The following is a 22,645-nucleotide window of genomic DNA, read 5'->3' as shown; positions in this document are numbered from 1 at the left end:
TTGCTGCAACAAACAGAAGAAAATGGGGAACACATCCACAGTTCAAACGGCTGTTGATTCGCTAGTCCGAACACTTTGCCTCTCCCCAGTTTTGAAACGAGCTTATCTGATTGCGGATGTGGTGGTGCGTGCTCCTCCATCCCCTGCCATGCTCAGCACTGCCAGGCTTGTCTCCCTCCTGTCCCCTAACCCTCCCCCACCCCTAGTTGTCTCCCTCCCCATCCCCCCACCCTCCCCCACCCCTGGTTGTCTCCCTCCCCATCCTCCACCCTCCCCCACCCCTGGTTATCTCCCTCCCCATACCCCCACCCTCCCCCACCCCTGGTTGTCTCCCTTCCCTTTCCCCCACCTTCCCCCACCCCTGCTTGTCTCCAGTGTGTGTGTGTGTGTGTGTGTGTGTGTGTGTGTGTGACAGAGAGAGAGAGAGAGATGGGGGGAGTAGTAGGGCACTTGGTCTGTCTTGCCTCCTTCCCAGTCCTTCCATCCTCCTCCACCCTTGCTTGCCTTCCTACCTGTCCCCCCACCCCTGCTTATCTCCCTCCCTGTCCCCCCGCCTTCCCCCACCCCCGCTTGTCTTCCTCCCTGTCCCCCCGCCCTCCTCAACCCCTGCTTTTCTCCCTCCCCAACCCCCATTTAGGGCACTTCCTGCCTGGCCTGCTCATCCACTATCCCACTCTCACTGTGTTTGTTGGCCTGAATACCTTCCTGCAGGTGATGTTTGATGTGTCATTTTATAGTAATACCATAGTATTGTTTATAAGAAAATAACATTACCTATGGTGTTTCTCTGTCTGTCTCCGTTAATTGAGTAAAGTATATGAGAGTTTGGGTTTGGGCATGGAATGCATCTCTGGCTCTTCTTCAGTGTCCTATGGGGAAAATTCTTCGATGTCCAACATACCTGCTGACTGAACACTCCCACCAGTACACAACACTGCCAGATATCAGGATATGGGTGTACCTCTCTTCTCCATCCCCCCAGCTTATCCCTGGTCTTCCCCTCCACCTCACTCACATATACTCTCCAAGCAAGTCTCTCACTCTCCATCCTCTTCACATGGCCAAACCACCTCAATGTATTTCTCCTAACACTTTCTCTCACATCCACATCACACCATGTCGCTCCTTCACTTCCTCATTTGTCAGTCTGGCTCTCCATGTAACTCCACATGCTCCTCTCAGAAAACTCAATATCACTGCTCTCACTCTTGATTTGTGTCCATTCAACAAGGTCCAGGCTTTGCTCCCATATGGTAGAGTGGGGATCACAGCACAGTACAACCTTACTATAATGGACTAATTGGGGCCCAAGCCATTCCGAAAAAAACGAAATTCCGATAAAAGCGGCATCCAGACTTCCCCCTGCTAACCCAGACTTTTTCTGATAAATCAGACATTAGTCCAGGTTGCACCATTGGTTTTTAAACTTTTCAATACCATTGCAGTACAGTACTGTATTATACAATCACTACATTAATCAAATGGTATAATATACAGTGATCCCTCAATTATCCGGACGTTCAGTATCCAAATGTGTTCATTATCCAGACGCTGGGCCTTGGCTCTATTGAACTATTATCCGAATTTACTTTTTTTTTTTCCGACTCTGGGCATAGGCTTCACAGCCTGCTATCAAGGCCCAGTAGTCCTCCTACATACCATACACGTCTACATGTCACCGCTTCAGCGCTAACACCCACCGTCCATACTGAATACATGCTAGGGCTGTCTCATACAGGACTGGTGTATTGGTATTAGCAGGGGTATTTTTATGACATGTCGGCGGGTCTTCTGGTAGATCAGTAAAGTCTGATTTTATGAAATTCAAATCCTTAAACTGTTCCCTGCCCCAGTGGGATTTGAACCCAGGTCCGTTAAACTGCAGGCCAACTCTCTACCGATTGAGCCACCACCTCCCTGCTGTTATTCAGAAAAAAAAGTGCCCGAGAACTTCGGCCGGTCAGCCGACATGTCCAAACATTCAGTATCATGGTCGCTGGGCTCAAGCCGTGAGCGGGAAGTAGTCTGTAACCCACAACCAGAGCAAAAATGTCTGTCTGACCCTGTACTGAATGGTCAAAATCGGGCGCTTGTCCTATCTCTCCCAGCGAACCTCCAGCACCTGAGTAATACGACTGTAACCTGCAAGTGGTGTCAAAATGTCCGTGCTCATTCCCCACCGAATGTCTAATATCGTTCAGCCATGGAGGCTAAGCCTTTCCCAACTGCCACCTCCATTGAACACAGGCCACAAGCCACGAGTACATGTTCGTTGACAGCAGCCATCCGCCTCTCTATTGAAGGTCGAAAGTCCACCGGTCTTGATGCATTGTGTTTCCACATTGCCATTCAAAGCCTAACAGATCGCAAGCCACAAGTAAATGTACGGCAAAAGTGCCCATCTGCCTGTTTACAGAAGGGGGAGAATCCTGCCCACAGCCTTGCCCCTCCCACCCCCCCCTCCCTTCCCTTCTTCATACCCTCCTGGCTCCCCCCTCACTCCCTCAGTCTTTACCCTCTTCCATGGTGATATCATTGGCATGTGAGTTTTCAAATTTTTTTGCAATTTATTCGACTACTTTTGGTCATATGGAAATTCTGTGGTGTCCTTGAGAAAGCTCATGAAATTCTGCATCAAGACATATACTTAGTTCTTTGAAGATACTAGCAAAATTTTGAATTAGAATGGCAGGAAGTTATATGAAGGTAAGTTTTACTTTAGGACACTTTATTCCTGCTTGATAAAACTTGTCAGTTTTATGTGTTTTTATTAGCATATCTTATAAACACCAGCGAAGATAATGGTATGCGATTTATACCAATATAACTAATTTACGGTGGCATATTTGACTGTGGAATTTTTTTTTGAGCCCTGGGAGCAATCACTCGTCACAGACAACAGATTTTCAAACTGTTGTCAGTTTTTTTTTGTGGATTTTTGTTTTTTATGCATTTTTTCCATGATGTTTAGCATTAATATGGATAATCATTTGTGTTTTGACATCTGAATATGGCAGATTGACCTGAAAACAGTGCCAAAATTAGGTCAGGTGTTTTTTGGTTTTCATTTTTTTTTTTTTTTTCATGGTTTTCTTGGTGCTTCACATTACTTTGGATATTTCTATGTGTGTTTTGATGTCTAAATATGGTAGGTTGACCTGAAAACAGTGCCAAAATTAGGAGGGGTACTGTACATACAGTCATGTATAGGTAGGGTGTTTTTTGGTTGTCAGTGTTTTTCTTTTTTTTCATGGTTTTCTTGGTGTTTAGCATTACTTTGGATATTCCCCTGTGTGTTTTGATGTCTAAATGTGGCAGATTGACCTGAAAACTGCCAAAATTAGGTGGGGTACTGTACATACAGTGGTGTATAAGTAGGGTGTTTATTGGTTTTCAGTGGTATTCTTTCATGGTTTCCTTGGTGTTTAGCATTACTTTGGATATTCCTATATGTGTTTTAATGGTTAAATATGCATGAATGACCAGAAAACACTGCTTTTTTTTTTTCTTTTTTTCTTTTTCTTTTTTTTTTTTAATGCAAGGAGAAGGAACCAAAGGCCAGGAGCCCACAAACTGTTCCTTCCAAGAAAAAACAAAAACAATACAAAAGAGAGCCAAATTCAAGATCCATTCATTCCGAGATGCGTGGACACACTGCGTTTGAAAGACTGGAGATCATAGGAAGTAGGAAATACAGACTGAGGGAGGCAGTTCCAGAGTTAATATGTTGCATAAATAATGGACTAGGAGTAATGGTTTAATCTTGCATTAAAGAGTTGGACAGAAAAGGGATAAGAGTTTTTGCTGGACAGGTGCTATGCACCCATCATAGAGGTGGAGGGATGCAAGCAGACAGTTCAGAAGAGCAGTGACCATTGAAGCAGCGATAGAAAGGAGATAAAGAGGCAACAGTGCGGCGAAGAGACAGAGGTTGAAGGGAGCCAGTAAGAGGAGGAGAGTTGATGAGATGAAAAGCCTTTGACTTCACCCTATTGAGAAGAGCTGTATGTGAGGAGCCTCTCCACACATGAGAGTTGTACTCTAAACAGGGGCGAATAAAACCCGTGTATAAAGTCAACAACTGTACAGGGGTAAAGAAGGTGCGGAGTCGGCTTAGCACACCTAATCTCTTGGAAACAGATTTTACAGAAGATGCAGTATGATCTTTCCAAGATAAGTCCCGAGTGAATGAGACCCCAAGCATGTTCAAGGATGATGCAGGATTGAGCTGGATATTATTAAACACTATTAAACATGGGTACCGTACAAATAAGTTAGGTATAGGTTAGAGGTGGGTATAGGGTATAGGTGGGGTCTGGGTGTGGTAGGGGAATAATGTTCATTATCTGGATGTTGCCACTATCCAGACATGCATTTGGCACTGTTATGTCTGGATAAATGAGGGATTACTGTATATAATAATACTGTACTGTACGCTGACAAACATATCTTTCATTTACCTTACTGTGGTGAACATAGCCAGAAGTGGTCAGGCAGTCTGGACTGCTTCTGGCTTGATGTACTTTTTCTGATATTTAAAAATTAATTCTGGTAGCTCTTCAGTCCCAATAAAAGCGAATGCCAGTCTTCTGAAGTCTGTTATATCGAGGTTTTACTGTACTGTCATACAGTGACTTTTTTTATTTCCATACTCATTTCCCTATTTCTTATCACTGTTTTCAGTGAACCAGCAACTTTTCTTTGCAGCTGTATCCTTTCGAGCACTTCATCCTCCAAACTTTCATCCTTGCTGATCACACAATACACAAGTACAGTACAGCCAATCCTTGAGTAACATGTTCTCTTTCTGACATGGTCAGCATTAATGCAACAGGTCATAACCAACATGGAAAATCTTGAGCTTACTTGGGAAGTGTCAGCTGGCCTAGTGACACAATTTGAAAGTCGTGCGTAGTGACATCACCTGCCAGACTTGCCATGATTGGCTGGCTTACATCTGGGTACATCCACCTCCAACAACGAGGTTACCTCTGTTGTTTCAGCCCTGAAACTTTGAAGGATTCAACTTAGATGTTGAAGAAAGAAGTGCAGGAACATCATCATCTCAACAATGACAACAACATCAACATTGAGGGTAGGGGATGGGGGGAGAGTGCCGTGAAGCTATGCATCAACAACACCAGGGTACCCAGCCTAATTTTTGTTTTTGTTAATGCTGTTTTAACCCCTAGACGCCAGGAATGTTTTGGGCACGGCCACCCTCTCCTTACCAGCATACAGTATTTCCCAAAATGGCCTTTTTTCAGACATTCATATCTAGGAAAGTATAGGAGTTAGGGATACAGATTAAAGACCATATTACTCAACAACTCTTCCCCATGTAATTGAAAGCATCCCCAGGTCTGCAGGTGGTTGCATTAATGAGTAAGGTCGTGAAGAAGATGAGTAACTTTTGACGCTCAAAGCAGGATGTATTTGTGCTTGTGCGCACAGCCCCTGACTTTGGCTTTGCTTGCAGCATGATAACTTCTCCACTACAGATAAACTAGACACAGTGGTGTCCAAGGCACACTCTGTGGCACTATCACTGAGCCCTTTCCCAGTATCCTTAGAAAGAAGCATGGCAGGGGTAAATGAGGCAAGGGGTCCACATGAGGTGAGAACGGAATTGGACAAGGAGGTTTCAGAAAACATTGCTCTACTCCTGGCAAAGTCACAGACAAGATTAAGGTACAATTGCATCGGGTGGCAGGAGTCTCCCTCCCCTTTGGTGCCGAGATCAAATGGCAGCCAGTTCACACTGTGGTGGGAATACATTTGCGGCTCCTTCTGTCACCCATCGGTCCACCCTTTTTTGCGGCAGCTATATCTGTCCCACGGCGGTTAAGGGTTAATACCATTCATGTTCTTAATTACAACAATTATATCTCTTTCAGTGTTCTACTTGATGGAGGTAATAAGTAAAGGGTAGTTTATGTAGGGTAGGGTGGTAAGAAGAGGTAAGAGTGAGAGTTTTGGAAAGTCACCAGAACACATTGCACCATTATACATGCAAACATATTGTGTGAGTAATGCGTGTTTGAGTAGCACGGTCCTTATCAAGTCTCTATCATCTGCATTACTCGATGATTGACACTGCTTAAATGTTCTCACATTTTCCATTTCCTCACTGTCCAGCTTCACTGTCCATTCAGTGGTTTCATTTCTCTCAAAGACTACTACTCTGCTCTTCCCTACATTCACCTTTAGATTCCACTTCTTACATACTCTCCCAAACTCATTCACCAAGCCTTGCAGTTCACCTTCTTCTTCACTCAACAATACAGTATCATCTACAAACAACAGAACAGGAAATTTCCAAATGTTGTCCTCTATCATTTGGCCTCATTCCATCATCCATTGCCCCATCTTGTATCTCTTTTATAACTCCATCGATATACAAATTGAACAACCATGGAGACGTGACAAATCCCTGTTTCAATCCAGCATTCAGATAGAAAAATTCACTCAGTTCACCATCCACACATACTGCAGCTCTAGTGCCCTCATACATTCTCTTCACGGCATGCGACAGCTTCCCATTTACTCTGTATATTTTTAATATTTTCCACATTCCTTGTCTCTCCATGCTATTATATGCCTTCTCCAAATCCATGAAGGCAACATCTAACTTCTTTCTTTTCTCAAGAAACTTTCACTCAACACCTTAGGATGAATAGCTAATCTACGCAAGCTCTTCTTTCCCTGAAACCTCCCTGTTCTTCTCCAATTAATTCTTCTTTTATTCCCCTAACACTGTCAATAGGTAACCTACCATATAGTTTTCCTGTTACACTAAGAAGACAAATGCCTGTATGATGACTACACATCTATTCTTCTTCATTACTAAACATTGCAGTACAAGGTATGAAACTTTGCACTCATATTTAAAGGAAAGATGGTGAATCAGATGGAGAGTGAGAGAACGAATGTCTTCTGTTGGTGTGTATGAATGGGTGATCATGTGTAAACTACTAGTGCTTGTGTGCATAAATGATACCCAGCATCAAGTGTAATATCAGAATGAATACCCTGTATTTAGCACAGAAGGAGAAACTATGACCAAAAATCATTGCTTCTCTAAACCAGGGTACATTAAATGCTGAGCTTTTCAAGAGGAATACATATATACAGTACTTGACTGAATAGGCTGCTGTCTTAAAAATCTAGCCATGCATGACATTTTTTGTGTGTGTGAGTCACTAAAGAACACTGTACTACTGTGTATGTGGTTGGCATGTACTGTTCTTAGTCATGCATGCTTTATATAATGGAATACTGTTTTAATAATGATGCATGTGAGGAACAGTCCATGACTACTTGTGAGTTAAATCAAATCTCAGAGATAAAGCAGGTGTATTTTTACCACTATGCATTGACTTTGTAGTCTGGTTTGACCTGTAGTTAGCTGATGACCATGATGTTATGTACTTTTGTGTATAAATGTTGTCTAATTTTTTGGCTAATGGCTGGCTGGCCAAGATTTTCTGTACATTAAATGCTGTGTTTCATTATTTGGGTAATGACCAGAAGTTTACCTAAGCTATGCTTTTCATGTGTTGTTAATTCCTCAAGAATACAGTCAAGGTAATGTTTTTGTGTCATGTTATATTCTAACCACAGTGATAAACTACTGCATTATGGTGTAAATATTCCATATGTTTTGCCTCATGGTGATAGGTGGTGGCACTCACCATCCACTCACTTGATGTAGTGCTGCTCCCAGGTGACTGCCCTTTCCTCTCTTCATTCCATCCTTCCTCTTCTTTCTTTCTTTCCTTCATTCTTTCCTCTTCCTTCTGTCTACTTGTGACACCAAACTGAGTGACAAGCCAAATGGTTTCCTGTTCACCAGGAAACCATTTACTATGCTGGACAGTAACCCTATATCCAAATTATGGTGCCTGGTGGTTTAGTAGGCAATTAAGGCACTCCAATCTGATTGAGCCAGTACAGGGTTATATCCAAGGGGTGGTTGAAGTTTATTGCTCACATAATGCCACTCAGGGATGAGTGGGACTGGTCACACTTATCTTAACACTTTGGCCCGCCTGGTGCACTAAGCCCACGCCATCCCAGAATTGGCCAGGCATTGCCATGCCACGTGTACAGGTATACCTCGATATAAGATACCCCTAGATGCGATACCCCGGCTGGGGGTATGGGGGTAGGAATACCACCATACCGTGCCTAACGATGGCCAAACCGGGTTTAACAAGTTTTTTTTTTTTTTTTTTTTTTTTAACTGATTTTGATGAAATTTAGACTAAAATTGTGTGTTTTGGTTGATTTATAAACTGTTTTTTGGCTTTGATGTTTTAGCCATAAGTGGGGTGAACATTGTCATTTTGGGGTACAGTTTACTAAGCTTGATTTTTTCCAGACTTATATTTGACGATATTCAGTTTTTATTTGTTGGTTTTAGTGAGTTACTTACAGGTGTTATGCATAGGTTAGCTTCTTTTACAGCTATTAGGCCATTTAGATTGGCTTTAAACTTGTTTTTGGACTCATTTGGGTGAGTTTAGGACTTAGTTGACGGGGGAAAACCCAAGGCTCAAAAATGCATCCCTATACTTTACACATTAAAACTATCCCAAGATACGATACCCCGCCTAATGATGGGTTTTTACTTAACCAATTGCATCGTTTAACTGGGATATACCTGTAGTTACTTGCTAATGTTTATCATCATCATCATCATCAGCCGTTGAGGTCCACTGCAGGACCGGCCTATCCCTACCGAAGCAGGGACGATGCAAGCCAATGTATCTCTACCAAGTGGCTTAGGCTGTCTGGTAGAGACTGTATGTAGGGTGAGAAGTGCTTGTAAGTGTAATTGTAGTGTTGTAGTGGCTTTGGATGTGTGTGTAGTCTGTGAACCAAGTGTAATCGGCCCGCCTTAAGCCGATTGGGTGCAAGCATACTAGTATGCGACACTGGTTCAACGACAGCACCCCTTATGTCCGCCAAAGTAGCAAGTGGCTCGGTGAACGATTCCCAAAGTTTTTACAACTCTGGCGGGAGGCGAACCCTCGTCCACCAGCGTGCGAAACGCACACTCTACCACTGTACCACAGAGGCTCCGCTTATGTTTATACTCTTTTCTTATTTCTGACCTTATTTTCCACTAGGTTATTGTTTGGTCTTTAATTGTTCGCAGTAGCTTTTTCTATAAGGATATATTCGTATTGGGTTGAAGAGAATATAGTTATTACCAGTACCATAAGAGAAAGTACAATGACACATAAAAAACATGGGCAGCTAACATAATGTTTATACTTTCTTTATTTTTGACATTATTTTTTGTGCAATTTTATCCATTTTACTCTTCACTTGTGCACAAATGTTTGTTCCACAGTAATATATGTGTAAAATAATGATAAAACAACCAACATCACTATTACCAACACCTAAAAAAAAAGTGTAAGGAAGGCCAGGTGCATTCCATTGTCTCACTGTCAACTCGTATATTATTTTATTTCTGACAATATTGTATGTGCTGGTTCATTCATTTTAGTCTCTAACTGTTCGTGCAAGTTTTTTCTACAATATTATATGCATTCAAGAATGTCAGACTATGAACTTCACTATTACTAACACAGTACATACAGCAAAAAGATAAATATACTGTTCATGCATACATAATAAAAATAATCTACATACAGTAATTATATATACACTTACCAACCAGTGATGTTTGTAGAGCACGAGCTGAACGTCAGTATAACCCCTCCACCCACTTAGTAAAATACACTTCCTGGAGATGCCTAGCAGATGGTAGGTGGAGGGGAAGGTGGGGAAGCATTAGTGCTTCACCACCCAGTAAATTCTTCTTGCGGTGGTATAAGCGCACAAAGCCACATCACACAACTTGCACTTATTCTTGGTGTCTTTCCTTTTCCCAGACTTGTAGCAAACATGACACCCCAGATATTTCTTCACGCTAAGTAGGGTATGGTTCAAATTCATGTTTAGATGTTCTGGTTTGTCAGCATTATGAGGTCTTTTCCCAGGAAGACCAATAGGTGTTGTCTCCACCTCGTCTTCTGCATCAGATGATGAATCTTCATCTCGTGGTGAAGAAGAGAAGAGTGACTGCCTCACTCCTGATGGCTCAGGTGCTGGCCCTGGTGATGCCGCCACTTCACCACTAGCGCTGCTGTCATGCTCACCTGTGTCAGCAGCATGTGGGATTGCTTTATTTCTGGCAGGCCAGTCCGTGTACACAGAATCCATCAGTGAATCAGTGAAGAGTCCATGGAACTCAAGGATTGTCAGTTTCTTTGCATCAGTTGAAAAGTACTTATACAGAACACATTATAAGTAGCCATGTGCAAAAGGTAGAATGTAATTTTCTTTGTCCACTTTTGGCATTTCCATGTGAAGTGATAATATTTCACTATTTGGTCAAAGTGATCAACTCCTTTCATATGATTATTGTAGTCAGAGATTGCCGTGGGTTTTTTCACAATGACCTGTTGCAGTGAAGTTGTTCCATCTCTGTTCCTTACTTTCCGTCTTCTTTGCAGTTCTTACGTATCAGCATTATGGCAAGTTGTTATTACAGTCACTGCTCGCATAGCGCGCGATCAGAGAGCACGAAACTAATCATAACATGGCCTTTTCTTTTTAGTCCAAGAAATGGTCATCACACGATTTTGACAAATATTACGCTGGTGGAGAAATTGCCTATTTCTTAAAAAAACGTACTACGCTGCTGTGATAGTGAAAACATGGCCTGAGGCCAAAAATCATGGAATATGTAGTCAATACATGAGAAAACTGATCAAAACACGGTAAAAAACAGACGAAATGTTAGCAGATCTAGTCATAACGTGCATTGCCCCTGCCTGTGATGTATGCATGTCATGTGTCTGCACAGGGTGTCGTCATGGTCGACCAAGTATTCCAGGGCCATTCCAGTCAACCCTTTCCCCGCTCTGCCTCCACGCGTGCTGTGTGTTAACTTTGTTCTTTTTTTTGGCCACCTGACCCAGCTTGACCATGTCGTCCCACCGTGACTCAGCAAGACAGCATAAATTTGACCCAGGAGCAGAAGCTTGATATGATCAAGCGGAAGGAGAGAGAATGTAATTGTGCCATCACCAAAGCATACCAAGTCAACGAGTCAGCTGTTCGTCTGACCCAGCACTCGTCATGATGGAAAGGTACCTGGTCATGTACTGCAACCGACGGGAGAGGGAACGAGTTCCAGTCTACTCTGTGTCTGTACGAAGGACCCTGTGGAGTCAGCACGGCCAGAGGACCATGCTGGGGACCAGTAGGATTCCTGCCCTGCCTTGGAACCCCACTCCCCCTCCCCCAGGAAGCCCACAAACTCTTCAATTCAAGGTGAGGAATCTTCCAGCGCTTGTATGTACTGAAGTCATTTTTAGGTAGGTAAATGTCGTGGGAAAAATCCCGGAAAATTGACTCAAAAGGTGAAGTTGGGGCTGGCTTGGGTTCCATGAAACCCTTCAACATGTAAACATATGGCAGCAGAATGCGGAATTTTCATAAAGCGGGACCTGCCAGGAACAATACTCGTTCGTTATGTGAACAGTGACTATACTGAAACAACTTGCTTGTCTTTCCGCAGAATTATGAAAACATTGCCCATCCAGCAGAATATAGTGGTATCAGCTGGCAAGTTCATCTTTGCTTCTAGCAGATCTTTGGGTGCACCATGCTGCAGTCCGAGAGTACCATAGGTGTTCTAGGAGCTGTTCCACTGAGTTGTAGTAGTTATCCGTATAAAACTGATAACCTTTATTCCTCACTGGTGCAATCAAACCCATTACTGTTTCAGTGGTTGTTTTCCCAATCCATGCATACATGTTAAAATCAAAGACATAACCCGTCTTTGACTGAGCCAGCAACTGCAGCTTTACTCCAAAGACATAACCCATCATTGACTCAGCCAGCATATACAGCTTTACTCCGAAGACATAACCTGTCTTTGACTCAGCCAGCATGTACAGCTTTACTCCAAAAACATAACCTGTCTTTGACTCAGCCAGCATGTAAGTTTTACTCCATATTTATTAGGCTTATGTAGAACGTTGGGTCTGGTTAGTACTTGGATGGGTGACCGCCTGGGAACACCAGATGCTGTTGGCATCCCTACGTGTCAAGTGGGGTTGGTGGAGGATTAGTGCCCCTCCCTGTAAAACAATTAACTCTAAGCCCTTGGCCACCCCGATTGGGATACATGGCGTCTGGCAATGAATGAATGAAAATGATTTAGATTATAAACTTTGAAAGCTAAAAGGCCCCTTCATGCCATTGTGCCTTCATCTAGAGACAGGTGTTTCTTGTGAATATAGAAGGTCCTGAATTTGTTGGTCAGGTATGCCATTACTGTTCTGATTTTTATGAGTCTGTCAGTAGTGTCTTCAGTAATTACTCTGTTGTTATACTTGTGAAAGTAATTAGCAGTTACAGCATATCACTTTAAAGTCATGCATGCACTGACAGCAGGCACATTCACTTTTTACCCATTTGGCAATACATTGTCATCTTTGGGGCTTTCACAACTCCCATCAATTTTGCTATACCTCCAAAAGTTTGCCATTTCTTTCACATTCACTTCATCCCACTCAGTCCCCCTTGGGTTGGAAGCATCATGCAAGGATTGCACTGTGTACAGGTTAGTTTCATTTATCAAATATTTCAGCAAATCTCTCATAATGAATAGCTAAATAAATCCAAGAGCAGTGGCTGGTGCTGGGACAGTCAAGCCTGGTGACCCAGTAAAAATCTCTACAAACGGTTCAGTATTGTCTGTTGACCTGGGTCATCTGCTTGAATAGTACGAGGAGCTCTGCCACATTGGAAACGGGCACGTGGGGCACTGGCACGAGTCTGGCTGGAGGTAGAGGGACCACTTAGGTCGGCATCAGGTGGTGGTGACCCATCATCACTACTGCCCTCACCACAGCTCCCTCTCACACCACCAGCCTCATGCTTGACACCACCACCACCGCCAGTATCACTTGTTTCACTTATTGTGTCACTCTCTACCAATTCACCAGTGACATCACTGTTATGTTCTGTACTGTAAAGGTCTTCAAAATCACTTTCTGAAAATTCTTCCATTACAGCCCCAAACTTTGTTGGTGTGAGTTTCACTCCATCAAACTTCAGGCATACACTCAAAACTTTCTCCATTATGTGCATTTCTTTCTCCTTTATCAAAATGGATTTGCCCTTTCTGCTGTCACAGTCCATCATGGACAAGATTTACAGTAAAGGCAGTAAGACACAGGAAATAATGAAAAATCCATGGAAAACTGCAGGTAAACAGATGCGGCTGTAAGTAGGGTCTGACCACAAACAGAGATGGGAAGTTACTGACGTTTTCTTTGGTGTGGGTAGCTGCATGGCAGCCTGGGGCAGTCACATGACTCACAGAGAAAATGGGAAGACTTTGGTGCTCATTTTAAACCATATCCCATGAAAATTGAACAAGAAATGGACATTGTTGGAAAGACACAAGTCAAGAATGAGAGCAGTGGAAATGAGTTATTTAAGAGGAACCTGTGGAGTCACATGGAGAGACAGGCTGACGAATGAGGATATAAAGGAGCGTTGTGATGTGGATGTGTATGTGATAGGAAGTGTTATGAGGAACACACTGAGGTGGTTTGGCCATGTGGAGAGGATGGACGGTGAAAGACTGACGAAGAGCGTGTATGTGAGTGAGGTGGAGGGAGGAAGAGGGAGGGGGAGGCCGAGGATGAGATGGAAGGATGGGGTGGAGAGGTATATGAAAGAGGGGGGGTGTGAGTTGGGAGCAGGGCAGTGAAATGGCGGGGGACAGGATGATGTGGAGGCGATTTGTTTGTGGCCACCCCAAACGGGATTGAGGCGTTTGACAATAGATAGATAGATAGATAGATTTTACTTCAATGACAAGAAGAAGTGGAGAATTTGAAAGATAGTGAGAAAATGGCACAGTATAAGGGCATAGTGGAAGAAAGACTGGGAAGGTACGAGCTAGAGCAGGTGGAAGGGGTGGAAGACGTAAGATATTCACGGAAGAGATAGGCGCAGCGTGTGAGGTGGTTTGTGGAGTGAGGAGGAGATGCAGGGGCATGCAAGGGACAGCATGGTGGAATGATGAGGTGAAACGAGCTGTGGAACAAAAGAAGAAGGCATATAGTGAATGGTTACGAATAGAGGTAGGGGAGAAGATGAGAGAGAGAAGAGAGAGGTATATGTGTGCAGGAGAAGGGAGGTGAAGAGACTGGTGAAGGAGAGTAAGAAGAAAGTGGATGAAGAGTTTGGGAGGAATCTGAGTGTGAAATGGAGGGAGAGTAAGAAATTGTTTTGGAAGGAGGTAAAGAAAGTAAGGCAGTGTGAAAGGGGAAATAGTAGGGGAGTGAAAGATAGGAATAATAGATTGTTGGTGGAGAAGAGAGAGAAATTGAGGAGATGGAAGGAGCACTTTGAGGATTTGTTGAATGTAGAGAGTGAGAGCAGTGCAAGTATAAGTGGTTGAGGAATGGCTGGGAGAAGAAGAAATGAGAGGAGGGAGGAAGAGATCAGTAGGGCGGAAGTAGTGGAAGCAATGAAGAAGATCAAGATGGGAAAGGCCCCAGGAATTGATGGAGTGTGTGGTGAAATGCTGAGGTATGGGGGTGAGATTGTTGTGGAGTGGATATGGAAGTTGTGTAGATTTGCTTGGGAAGAGAGAAGGGTTCCAGAGGACTGGAAATCAGGTATAATTGTTCCTTTATACAAAGGAAAAGGGGAGAGAGAAGTACAGTATGTGGTAACCACAGGGGGTTTTGCCTTCTTAGTGTGACTGGAAAAATATATGGTAGAATACTCATTGATAGGGTTAGGCATATGACAGAGGAGCTAGTTGGAGAAGAACAAGGGGGATTTAGGAAGGGAAAAGGGTATTTAGATCAAATATTTGTTCTAAGATGTTTAGTGGAGAAGTATCTAGAGAAGGGAAAGAAAGTGTATGCTGCCTTCATGGACTTGGAGAAAGCTTATGACAGAATAGATAGGCAAGGTATGTGGAAGGTATTAAGAATATATGGAGTGGAGGGGAAATTGTTGAGTGCTGTGAAGAGTATGTACGAAGGAGCTAGGATTACGGTGTGAGTGGATGGTGAGCTGAGTTCTTTGATCTCAGTGTGGGACTGAAATAGGGTTGTGTGATGTCTCCATGGCTGTTTAATATATACATGGATGGGCTTGTAAAGGAGGTGCAAGGTAAGGCAGTGGATGTGGGGGTGGCTCTAATGAATGAGGGTAAGATTTGGAAGATTCTCTTGTTGCTGTTTGCTGATGATACAGTATTGTTGAGTGAAGATGAATGGGAGTTGCAAGGTTTGGTGAATGAGTTTGGGACAGTGTGTAGGAAGAGGAATCTGAAAGTTAATGTAAACAAGAGTAAAGTTATGGTGTTTGAGAGGAATGAAGTCACAGAATGTACAGTGAGGTTGGATGGTGAGGATATGGAGAATGTGAGTACATTCAAGTACTGGTCTTGGGTAGTGTGATGAGTAAGGATGGAACTTTGGCGGCTGACGTGTGTGAAAGGGTACAGCAGGGAAGGAAGGTTGTTGGTTCATTGAAAGCAGTGATGAGCAATAGGGAGGTGAGTATGGAAGTTAAGAAGTCACTGCATGATAGTATTGTGCTCCCTACCCTGATGTATGGAAGCGAGGCGTTGACCGTGCAGGAGGGGAACAAGTCAAGAGTGAGAGCAATGGAAATGAGTTACTTGAGAGGAGCATGTGGAGTGACATGGAGGGACAGGTTGACGAATGAAGAAGTGAAGGAACGTTGTGGGGTGGATGTGGATGTGGTTGAGAAGATTAGGAGAAATACACTGAGGTGGTTTGGACATGTGGAGAGAATGGAGAATGAAATACTGACTAAGAGGGTGTATGTAGGTGAGGTGGAGGAAGGGGTAGACCAAGGATGAGGTGGAGGGATGGAGTTGAGAGGTATATGAGGGAGGGGGGGGTGAGTTGGGGGAAGGGTAGTCAAATGGTGGGTGACAGAGCGACTTGGAGGTGTTTTGTCTGCGGCCACCCATTGTGGGATTAGGGTGTCGGTCTATAGATAGATAGAGGCGAGAATATGGTCATCAGTGGGCCTACATGGTTTTTTTGGACGACGAGAACATTGTCATCAGTGTGCCAAGGTGTTAAATGTCAGGACCAACTTGCCTATCCCCAGGGTTCTATGCTCCTTATGGTGCAACACAGGATTAGATGATGGATGGATGGATTTTACTATTTAAAACAGTGAGCGGAATGTAGGATACAGCCATATTTTTGGAAAATAATCATTATCTCAGCCTTAGTTTATGCCTAAAAAGGTTGGGAAATATGTGCTAGAAGAGTATAAGAGTCTAGGGTCATTAGGTAAAACAAACATACATCATCATCATCATCATCATCTGGACCTCCTTTCCCACCCTAGGGCAGGGTGAGAAGTAGCAACGTCCAGACAGTCCAAATTTGCCCAGTCCAATGGGCCATGGTTCGATTCACTCACCATTCAAGCCCCAGGAATCCTGACTCTGTCTGATACACCAGAAACGTTGACCACGTTCTGTAGCCTCACATAAACGTATCTGATAAAGTCAATTCGGACGCGGTCACATTAAAAAGGGAGCAATATCCCTGATAATGCGCTTCTCCTCACAATATTCATCCAGCTAGCTCGATCTCTTGTCAGTCCCCTAGCCTCACCAACTTCCAAACCTCTCTTCCTCACACACTCATCCACCATATCCCTCCACCTTCTCCTTGGCCTACCTCGCCTCCTTCCTCCTTCAAATTCGCTCATATATACCTTTTTCACCACTGTTGTTATCTATTCTCTCCATGTGACCATACTATCTCAGTACACTCTCTTCAGTTCTGGTGTCCACAGACTTCCTCACTCCACATCTTCCATGAATCACATTATTTCATATCTTATCCACACTCTTTACTCCAAATACTGTACATTCCTCAGCAGTCCCATCTCCAGTGCTTTCACTCTTGACATCATTTTCGTCCCACACTGTAGTCTCACATCCATGTGTTAAAGTTGGCACTAACACTCCTTCATGTAAGCCTCGCGCAGCTGCAACACTCAAGCCTCTGTTTCATATCAAGGCCTTCATTGCACCAGCTACTTTCTTTCCTTGTGTCACTCAACTTTCCACTTCTTTTGCACATTTTCTTCTCTTTCCTATCACTGTACCCAGGTATTTGAGCTCTCCCACCAATTCCAGTCTCTTCATTCACTGTAACATCACACTGGGAGTCACCTTCTCTCTCAGTAACCATCACTTTACTCTTTTCTACATTTACACTCAAGACACGATGCTCACAGACATCAACAAAACTCTGCACTAGTGTACCAAGTTCTTTTCTGGGATTTACAGGTAGTACTGCATCATCAGCATACAACAAATTTGAGATATTTCATTCATCATCATTCATTACCAACGCCATCCCCCTCTCCGTTACTCATGTTTTTACTTCTTTGATCACCTCATCCATATATATATATTGAACAACCATGAGGACATCACACAACCATGTCGCACGCCCACATCGATTGTGAACCATGCACTTAAATGCCCATTTACCCATACACATGCTTCGCCACCATCATAAAAACTCTTGACATATATAAAATGCATAGTATATAGTACAAACATATATAAAATATTCATTTTTTATCATTGCTTAGCCAATACTGATCTCATTCTAATTAAATGTATTATATAATTTTTCGCTTCTGATGCAGTTACTGATAGTAATGGGCTTTTGCTTGCCAGTTTACATCACTGAATAGAGCCAAAAATATTCAAGGCTTGAATGATGAGTAATTGACATGTGGCCCATTTTTACTGGGCAGTCTATGGATAGGTTCCTGCTTTTGTACTTAAGTTTTCTTATTTCTTGATCTCTCCCACCCAGCATTTAGGAAGGAGGGTTTTGATGGTGACGATGATAATGGTGATGATAATGATGATGATGATGGTGGTGATAATGGTAATGATGATAATGATGATGAAAATGGTAATGACGATAATGGTGATGATGGTAATGATAATAATGGTGATGATTTTTCAGGTTGTAAGATACACGAAGAGTCTCATCGCTTTTGGTGTCACTCCAGAGCACATAGGCATAATCACCCCATACAGGAAGCAGGTATGTGCCATTGAAGTTTGACAGTCCTATTTTAACTTTTATCTTTATGTATATGAGTGGTGTAAAGAAACACGGGTCTGAGACAGAAGTTTATTCCTGATTAGTTTCACACAGAGGCTTCATCAGAGGAATGAACTTTTCCCGAGTCAGTCTGACTTATATGGCCAGCTGCTGGATCATACACTTGGCTAATCCTTAGTCTGCAAGCCGCTGATTGGTCCGTTGCCTTTTCCTCTCTGACCTGATTATCTGCGCTGCTATGTGAGACCACACCACGTCACCTACTCTTTCATTGTTATTATTTTTATTGTTTGTTATGTAGAGTGTGTCCAGAGCTTTTCTTTGTGCCTTTGTTAGATTTTTTTCTAATATTTCTATTTCACTCCATTTTGGCAGATGATGTTTTTCATCTGTGTGGTTGACCAGGGCACTAGTTATCCGATGATGTCTTACATCTGTTCTGTGCTCCCTAAGTCTCATTTCTATGCCCCTGCTAGTTTCTCCATAGTAGGCTGCTTTGCAGCCACTACAGGGTATCTTGTATACTATGCTGTTTTCATTTTGAGGACCTTCTTTTTTTCTCTCTTAATATGTCAATTATTTTCTTACCTGATGATGTCACTGTGTTTATGTTGGTATGGCATAGTGCTTTTCGAAGACTCAAGACTGTGTCCGATTTTGGTACCATTAGGTACTTATCCTGTCTTTTATCTGACTTTCCCAGTTCCATTATTTGCTTTGCTTTTTCTTCCAGTGTGACTAGAGTGAAACAGAAATATTAGAGAAAAATCTAACAAAGGCACAAAGAAAAGCTTTGGAGACACTGTACATAAAAAACAATAAAAATAATAACAACGAAAGAGTAGGTGACGTGGTGTGGTCTCACATAGCAGCGTAGATGATCAGGTCACAGAGGGAAAGGCAACGGACTAATCAACGACATGCAAACTAAGGATTAGCCAAGTGTATGATCCAGCAGCCGGCCATATAAGTCAGACTGACCTGGGAAAAGTTCATTCCTCTGGAGAAGCCTCTGTCTGAAACTAGTCAGGAATATACTTCCGTCTCTGGCTCGTGTTTCTTTACACCACCCATATACATCTGTCGTAATGTCTCAACAATTGTCATTTTAATTTTATTTCATAGGATGGTGTAACATATGTCTGATCTCCATTGAGATGCTTTTGCAATCCACTCTACTATTTTGATATATGTTTATTGGAATGTTCAAGAGAAAAAACTATATTTAAGCAATATGATTTACTGGCCTCACTGCTGTATTCCAGGTTGGGTAAAGAATAGGCTCCCAGTGCTTTAATTTGCCTTGAAGATAAAAACATTATTTGAAAAATTCTATCTATCTATCTATAGCCCGACGCCCTAATCCCGCAAAGGGTGGCCGCAGACAAAGCGCCTCCAAGTCACTCTGTCACCCACCATTTGACTCCCCTCCCCCCAACTCACTCCCCCCTCCCTCATTTGAAAAATTACTTTGGGAAAACTTTTTACCACATGAACCTCCTCCAGGGATGTGTTGTTTGGGCGGAACTCAGCCATATATTGTACTTTTTTTCTAATTGCCCTTTTCATTTCGCATTACAAAGGCACAGTTTCTTAGTGAGGAGGTTTGGTCCTGGGTGGATGCCACATTTATGTCCTTCCACCCAGTTAAAAGGGGCACCATAGTAGGCGCCATGTCACCCGTTATATGGCTATATAATTACCACCCAGCATAGTAAGTGGTTTCTTGAGTTGCAGGAAACCATTTGGCTTGTCACTTAGTGTAGAGCCACCCAGAGTAGAAGGAAGAGTAATAAATAGTTAACCCCTTAAGCGCGGGCTTGTTTTGGCTCGACTTGCATGCCCCGCGGGGTTAATCGCGCTCTGACAGACTCTAAAAATATTTGCCAAAAATCAGTTATTAGGCCTAGAATATTAAAATTACATACGTATATGGCACATACCTTCAGCTTTATCCTGGGATGTTTGCTGAGCCTTCGTCGAGTACCGTAGGACTTGTGGAGACCTCTGAAGTTGGGTAACGAAGTCTCCACTATACACTTCCTGACAACCCGTAATATGATTACCACAGCCTGATATTATCACTAGAAACACAATTCTGTGATTTTCAAATAGTTCCGAATCCATACTAAAAAAAAAAAAAAAAACACTGTGAAAGCAATGAAAATTACGAGCGCGTACTGGTATGACCTTCCCACATGCGCTCGTACGACGCTGGTGTTCTGTCATTTATTATTCATAAAAACACTCACATTTTATATTTCTGTTACTATACAACACTTATATATATCTGCAGTCTTTATCCATAAGTTTCCTTCAGTAATAGTAGTTTATTGTCACTGTAGGCATTCAATTTCCCTTTCAGCAAAAAATTTAGCATTCACTTTCTCGTCCTGTATACTAGCGTTGAGAGCGAATCTGTCACTTTCACTTCCACTCTTATAACTCATAGTATTCATACATGCTAGAGTGAAACTTTCTCTTTCATTACTCCTAGTATATATACTCGTATTCTTATATTACTACTCATTTACATTTCTATTTACATTCTCTATTTTATTTACATTATTTACATTTCTATTTTATTTACACTGTGTTATGCACTGTCACTTGCAGTATCTTATAAAACTATTTTCCTCTCTTCACTTATATTTACATTCATTGCTTTTACTTGCTGTTTACACATTATTTACATTTCCACTTGCACTGTTTTAGTCACCAGAAATATCGTAGTCATTGTACATCATTTTCATTGATAAATTAGCCGGTTCACGTTCGACAGCAGTCACTTAGTCCTTTACCCCTTTCCACATGAGGTTTAGGTAGGGGTAGAGGTCACAGGGCCCTTTGCATGGGGCTAAAAAGTGGCGGAATTGGACAGGAGCGAATCCGACGTGGTTCCACCTTGAAAGACGACAGTAAACTGACAGTGGTGGTGGTGGGCTGGTGGTCTAAGGGGAGTGCAATGCTGCCATTCTCAGCGTGATTACAGCTGCTAATATATATGCTATGAAATGATTGGCAGGAAATCTAGACAATACATAGTAAATTAGGTAGTTCCAGGTGAATGTAAATATCACTTAGGCATCTCCCTTCCTTTCTTATGTATATTTTCATTATGAGAATAGATTATACGGCATATTTCAGGGGGAAATAAACTGCGAAAATTAGCGAACGAGTGCACGTGAGGTGTTGTCAGATGATAATTAGCCAATTCCAGGTGTATGGCACTTTCACTTACTGTATTTCTTTTTTGTATATATTATTTGGTATAAGAATAGGGCATAGGGCTTATTTCAATGGATGAAATCAGTGGAAAATTCCGGGGAAGATTTAGTTAGCACAGCACATCCGTGCAGGCGAGAAGAGAGGATAATGGAGGGGGGGGGAAGGGAGAGGAGTCAAGAACAGGGAGAAATGGCTAAATTGTCAACAATGGATGGGAGTACAGATGAGATTAGGAGTGCTGACTAGTGTTGGACATTGGCAGTACTGATAGATGAACAAGTCACCACTTGAAAGCCCGAGCGAATTCAAAATAACACAGAATCACAAAAGCGGCGCCCCGCGGTATGATCCCTTGCTCCCAAGCATCACGAAAGTGACGCCCCACGGTTAAGGGGTTAAATAAGAGATAGGAGAAATAGGAAGAGTGGAAGACAGACATAGATAAAGCAAGTGGATGATAGGTATCCCACCTACTGCCAATATTGCAAAGTTATATGATGTGAGCTCAGCATCTTTCAACCATTATTTATGCTTTTCATGTTTACTTCAACTTCGTGGAGCCTTCTTTGAATGTTTTCTCTTGCTTCTCTTTGGGATATCAATCTGATTCATCGGATTTCCTATTACTGACTTTCCTAGCTAAGTTAGTCTGTCTTGTTTGGTCAGTTTTGCTTGTTTTAAGTGGGCAGTGGTCCTGTGCTGTTGTTTGCAGTTCTTATGAGTCACTTTTTATTCTTCTCAATTTCAGGGAGCCTTTTTTGCTTTCATGTCCCCCCTCCCCCCTTTTTTCCAGGTACTACTTGCACTTTCTTTGTGTGACTAATGTTATGGAGTCTTTCCTGGTCTTTGATCTCTTCCAAGGCATTTTCTATTGACTGTGTTGAATTGGGAAACAGATGTGTTCTCTTCATTCTCTCTCAGGATCCTGTTAAGGACAGGGTTTTGCCCCCTGTATTTCCTCCCAGGTCTTGTTCTTGCTGCTGTAGAGTACATCACACTAGCTTGTCCCTGACAACTCTGCATACCTCCTGACATGACACCAGCCTGAAAGGAACTCTCCTTTGTGTCTTAATGGGCATCATACTGGTTGCAAACAAGTCAGGTCCTGTATGTTATGAGGCTCTTAAACTTCACCTAGAGTCAGTTTCAGCCAGTCATTATCATTTGACACAGCAGTGTGACACTCTGTTCTGCTTAAAATTTCCATTGGA

The 22,645-nt window shown here is 42.6% G+C and overlaps 1 protein-coding gene across 1 annotated transcript in view; it reads left to right on the top strand.

The window, feature by feature from the left end:
- LOC145401238 (RNA helicase Mov10l1-like) overlaps positions 1-22,645 on the top strand; it is a 217,717-nt gene that overhangs the window by 140,352 nt on the left and 54,720 nt on the right. The window contains exon 15 of the mRNA XM_080273572.1: positions 18,105-18,185. Coding sequence (XP_080129698.1) covers positions 18,105-18,185 — 81 coding nt within the window. The remainder of the gene's footprint in view (positions 1-18,104; positions 18,186-22,645) is intronic.

Source organism: Coenobita brevimanus, chromosome 6 (genome assembly GCF_032717465.1).
Source record: "Coenobita brevimanus isolate Jiangsu-jjx chromosome 6, ASM3271746v2, whole genome shotgun sequence".
Taxonomy (NCBI): Eukaryota; Metazoa; Arthropoda; class Malacostraca; order Decapoda; family Coenobitidae; genus Coenobita; species Coenobita brevimanus.
This window is presented reverse-complemented; position numbering and strand designations above follow the sequence as displayed.